Source organism: Sinocyclocheilus anshuiensis, unplaced genomic scaffold, assembly GCF_001515605.1.
Source record: "Sinocyclocheilus anshuiensis isolate Anshui unplaced genomic scaffold, SAMN03320099.WGS_v1.1 scaffold300, whole genome shotgun sequence".
In the NCBI taxonomy this organism is placed as follows: Eukaryota; Metazoa; Chordata; class Actinopteri; order Cypriniformes; family Cyprinidae; genus Sinocyclocheilus; species Sinocyclocheilus anshuiensis.
In genome coordinates this window covers 3,135,030-3,140,944 of record NW_015557379.1, presented here as the reverse complement: position 1 = coordinate 3,140,944, position 5,915 = coordinate 3,135,030, and the positions used below count along the sequence as shown (strand labels likewise).

Sequence of the window (5,915 nt, the reverse complement as noted above, 5' to 3'; positions counted from 1 at the left end):
TAAATGGCTGGTAAAACTGAGCATTTAACAGCCATTTTGATTTTTTAAAATAAATCTATAAAATCTTACTATATTGATAAATAATATATAGTAAGAAATGGAATCCATATATTGTTTATATATTTCACAACAGTAAACCTTTTTTTCCATGTAAATACTTTGAAACTTTTCATTTTTGTCTATTTATAAATAATCATAAACATTATTATTAAAACATATTTGTTTGTATTAAATATTTGAATATTTATAAATATATTTTATAATAATATAATTTCATTTTATATGTGTATGTGTATATATAACATTTTATCAGACTTCATTGATGCAAAGAAAACTGGAATTTGGAGTTCATATTTACATCCTGAAAACTGGTCTGAGATCAAGAACACGAGATAACTGTCTAACCCCCTAAATGTGATGCAAACTGAACAACCACTGGATTTTCAGAAAGCATTTGGGTTTTTATTTGGACACATAGTATTTGACTTACGCTTAAAGCCATTTCTGGAGCCAGCGATGTGAAACCTTTGAGATTTTTCTCACTGAGATTCATGCAGTGTGTTACAGTTTATCAATGATTGTATTTGTATTTCAATTATTGTATTTGCATATCACATGTTGAGCACATCAGGAGCATTGAACTTGTAATGAGGTTCACCTGGAGACATAGCAACTCACAACATGAACCGTACATTATTTATTTATAGAGATGGATTTCACATCGCAGATGTGGATTACCAGCTGTGCTAATGTCATAGAATTTTTAATGATAAGTTTCAATCACAAAGGCTTGACCAGACGATGCCAGTACACAAATGTGCAGTGTGTAATTTCTGCAATGCTGGCAGCACCAAACAGTTGTGCCACGATGCCACTCTGAACACAGAGGTTGATTGTGTGTGTGTTTGTGTGTTGCAGGTTGGAGATGTCGTGGTGTGAAGGTTCTGGAGGCAAGATGACTGTAGTCAAGTTGCTCCTCTCCTTATTGCTGCTACACAAACTTTCTGAAGGTAATGACCACACACACACATACTGGTTTCCTTTTTTGTGGGGATGTTCCATAGATGTAATGGTTTTTATACTGTACAAACTGTATTTTCTATCCCCTTACCCCAACCCTAAACCAAGCAATACCTAAACTTACTCCTCAAAGAAAACGTTCTGCTATTTTAGATTTTCAAAACACTTCATTCTATATGATTTATAAGCTTGTTTCCTCATGGGCTCCAAAAATGTCCCCACAAGGTCAACATTTACTGGTTTCACTATACTTGTGGTGTCATTTGGTCCTCATAATGTAGGGAATACCAGGTACACACACACACACACACACACACACAGACAGTTTCTCACTTTGTTTCTCCATGTGGCGCTAAATTTCCATGTTCTCATACCAAAGCAAACTTTACATTTGAGGATGAGTATTCTAGCATGTGTATGAATCAGTTTATCTAATAAACTGTCAAGCTGATTTGACAATCAAATTGACAAGCTTGTGAAGTGACAGAACCTATTGATTTATGTGGAGAAACGGCTAATCAATGCTTTATTAGAAATTTTAATTGTTTAAAAGATTTTATACATTTTGTGTCTTGCTGTTAATTGGTTGTCATTTAAGTTCTGACATGAAATTATAAGCTCTACTATATACTCAGTCTCCAAAATTAATTATTTTCAATGAATTTTCACACAGTATTTATAATATATAAAATATATTCAAATAGAAACAGTTCTTTTAAGTTGCAATAACATTTCGCAGTATTTCTCAATATTAAATGACAAAAAGTGGTTTTAGATGGCAATGTATCATGTTTTATTGAAGTCAGCTTATCATTGCAATTCATTTTTAGTTCACAAAGGAAGTGTACTAGCATTCTGTCTCTGAATTATTTGTCTACGTGCACATATTTGGCTGGGTTTTTTTCAGCATCTCTCAACATAAGCATTGCGTTTTTAAGACACAGCGTCAAGAAAACCGTATCTCTAGAACGCTGTGTTCTGTTCCATATTTTTGCGCTCCGTCTAGCTGTCTTTGAATGCGGGAAGACATCCATGTCCTGGCTAAATTGCTAATTTAGCATTAATGCGTTAATTTTTAATCAATCTTTCATTAATAACTATACAAAATTAATGTGTTAAATAGACCCTTATTAAAAGTGAGTGTTGAATGATATTGTTTTTCGATGTCAAATCCGTGTGAGACATCTAGAAGACCAGGACATGTTTTATATGAACCTGAGGTAACGGCTTGCCTCGTGAATATTGATGATCTAACAACAGCTGCATGAACTAATTCATATTCATGAGCCCAGTGACATCACACCCCACCCACCTTCTGCCCCCCCACTAACTTGTTGCTCACGGGTCAAATGTGTCTCTCAGACTTTGAGATTAAAACTCTGATTGTGCTGACAGCGGTCTCTCTTCTGTGTCACTCTCATCTGTTTCTCTCATTTTTCAGCGTGCTCTCATTACCTTCCTGTTGTCCTTCTATCAGTCTTTTCTCAGACATCTCACTCCATCACTGCTCTCCCGCGCCTGTCTATCATTCCTCACTGTTCGCTTGTGTGTGTCGGACACCTGTGGCGGCACGTTTAACAACACAGTGTCTCTGCCACTTAACATCAGCCCACAGGAGTTTATAATTCGCTGCCCTCTCCTTCGTCTTCCTGTCTGTGTCCTTTTCTTTCGCCGAACCTCTCTCAATCATTTACACACTCCATCTTTCTTCATGAATCTGCCTCGCTCGCTCTGTCTCTCATAGGTCCTGTGGGAGCTGTTCTCTCATGGTTATTAGCTCTCTGTGATTGGTTCAGGGTTTTGAGGGTTAAATGAAATGGAGGTAAATTAGGGAGGGAGTTTGAGCCCTGAACCCCAGAACAACTCGAGACTGAATGTTAAACACTTCTCGCCCAAGAGAGAGAGAGAGTTTAAAGGAATAGTTCACAAAAAAGAAAAAAACTGTCATTATCCAAACTTTTTCTTAGTGACCATGACTTCCATGATTTCCAGTGAATAACAACCTATATTTCAGCTGTTGTATGGCTTCAGAAGACTTTCAATGTAGTGCACAAGTATTGATTGCTGTATGGATTCTTTTGTGGTCTTTTTTAGTTTTAGTCATGACCAATCAAGTGCCAAAAAGGACCACAAAAATACCATAAAAGTAGTCCATAGGACTTGTATGCCATATTTCAAGTCTTTTGAAGTCATTTGATTGATTTGAAGCTTTGTGTGAGAAACAGACCAACAGAAATTCAAGTGGTTATTCACTGAAAATCTTTCTTTTTGCCCTAAAACAATACAAGAGTTGTATTTTGTCCTATTGGTGCTTTTTAGACTGTGAACAGACCGTATGTTCTGCTAAATAATTCCTTTTGTGTTCCTCAAAAAAAAAAATGTAAATAATATATAAATACACAAACTAACTGTTAGTGAGACTAAGAGATTTAAAATTTTTTTTATTTTTTATTTATTTTTTTTTGGTGAACTCTCGTTTTTAGGCGTAAATAGTGGAAGAGGCGGAAGAGTGGTGAGCTGTCTTCATAAAAAATGATGGTGTCTGTGAAGAGATCTGATATGACGTGAGGTCCTGTCTGACCTGTTCACTCAAAAGACTCTCAGTCAATGTCACAATGGGAAAACATCAGCTATCAAGTCTGTTTCACACATCCTGGGTCTGCAGGAGTGTAAGCAGCGTAACTGCAGCCGCAGGCATTTATAGAGCTTTCATTATGACACACAGTTTTTCTTTGATAATGGCTATAAATTATAAAATTGTCAAGAGCAGGCCATTGAGAACTATTACAAACCAAAAAGTGTAAGCTTAACTGTATTGTAACGAATGTGTTGATAAATTGTTTAAAAGTGCATTTTGACCATATTTTTTAATCATTATGTGAAGTAGGGTTGGGCGATGTCTACCAATTGGCATTGGACGATGTCTGCAGTGAAACATCGTGATGGACAATGACATCGGTCTTGTGATCGCAAATCTCAAAAGTGAAAGTGAAAGTAAAATGAGAGCGCGCAATCGAAAGTGGTTTCAATAGTGGCTCCCTGACGCCCGCAATTTATATACAGTCGCCTATACTTAGCCAACGATATAATTGCGAGAAAAAGTATTGAGCAGTGATCTATGGCTCTGTGTATTAAATGCCGCTCCATCTGAAAGCACGTGATGGAGATTTACTGTTCATAGAACCGGCTTTACTGACGAGATGCGTATGACAATCACATGCGATTTATCGTGCAGCCCTAATTTTTTTGTTTGTTTGTTGATCACAAAGTACAAAACTGATGAGGAAAACTAGAATGCTGGGTGTATTCAAAGCGCCGCCATTACTGTCTAGAGTGCATGGAATGGTGCACTGTGATTGGTTGTTACTGCTTACAGTGCATGGAATGGTGCCCTGTGATTGATTGAGCGGATATATCGCATTCTGCAGAAAAAGGAGACTGATGTTTGTCACGGTTTGGAAAAAAAGGGAGAAAACATGACAGAATAACTCGGCGCATATTGCATTTTGCGTAAAATCAAAAATTTACTTTCAATACCGACCAGATACAATACAGATTTTGGCGGAAACTCAATTAAAAAAAAAAAGGCGTTTATCGCGTTTTGGAACCAAACTCTTAATTTTTTTTTATCCTCCCATCTGGTAGGCTATTTATACCCTTTAGGGTTTCTGTAGTACACTCCATTTCCTTTCCGAACACGGAACTGGGATGCGGCGGATTGCGGGAGAGGGGGTGGGGGGGAAGGAATCACGATGTCATCTTAACATTGTGATGTCTGTCAGCCATCGGCGATGGACGATGGCATCGTCTATCGGCCCAACCCTAATGTGAAGTACAACAAAACTTGGCTCAGCGGTGAAAGTATTATTGATTCACATGTGCTTTTATGCGTTTTTACCTCCTTATACTGCCTGCAAAGACAGCATCTTTTATGTTTTGCACACAGTTATATGCGCTGAAATAAATACACGTCAGTTATAGGTTGCCGACATTGGATGTGTGAAACAGGCCTTAGTCTTAAGTGTGAAAATTCAGTTAAATCATATTAATTTCAGTATTCATTACAATTTAATTTCAATGCATGGGGCTCAAAGAACATTTCATTAAGCAACAATAATGATATGATTATTAATTTTATCATGACAGTGTAAAGATCTGGAGCTGAAGCCAGGACAGATGCAGCAGGCTCCGCTTTTGGCAGGAACTCTCATTAAATCTGTGATCCAGTTTGTCACACACCTAAAACTTGTTTTAATCTCTGCTGCCATTCTGTAATGGTTCAGTAATTAACACGGGCTGACGTGTTACTCTAGATTGATTCAAGTTAGTGCGTATTGGCGGATGCACAGTCGATGGCTTTCATTTCTTGCTCTGCATCTCCCTCTTTCTCTCTCTTTCTCTCTCTCTCTATCTGGTTTGTTCTTGCCGCGTTCAAAGCGGAGTCAAAAAGTGATTCACCCTATCAGACACCAGCACTTCAAACACACACACACACGCACAAACCCTTTTCTGGAGTGTGTGTTGTCTCTGTGGCCCACTACCCATGCACACGATCAAAGCTCTCCTGATCTTCCTGACAAATCTGCTTGTCTCCTGCTACCCCTGGAAAGAGAACACACACGCGTATACACACTGGGGAAACATGTCTCGCACACAACAAGCGCAGATGGGGAAGTTTACACATGTCAGAGCAAAGTGTGTAGTAGTGAAATATTGAGTGCTAGTGTAGGGGAATTCAAGTAAGAAATGTTATGCTGTATAAACTGTTGTACATTTAAAAGTATATTGTATATTTAAAAGTATGGGAAATATTTACCTTTTTATATTTAAAATATGCTTACATATATTTACACACACACACACACACACACACACACACACACACACACACAGGC

General features: G+C 37.7%; 1 protein-coding gene across 1 annotated transcript in view; it reads left to right on the top strand.

The window, feature by feature from the left end:
- Positions 1-5,915, top strand: part of cdh23 (cadherin-related 23) — a 270,976-nt gene that overhangs the window by 17,296 nt on the left and 247,765 nt on the right. The window contains exon 2 of the mRNA XM_016474656.1: positions 919-1,010. Within this exon, the coding sequence (XP_016330142.1) occupies positions 926-1,010 (85 nt within the window). The 5' untranslated portion in view covers positions 919-925. The remainder of the gene's footprint in view (positions 1-918; positions 1,011-5,915) is intronic.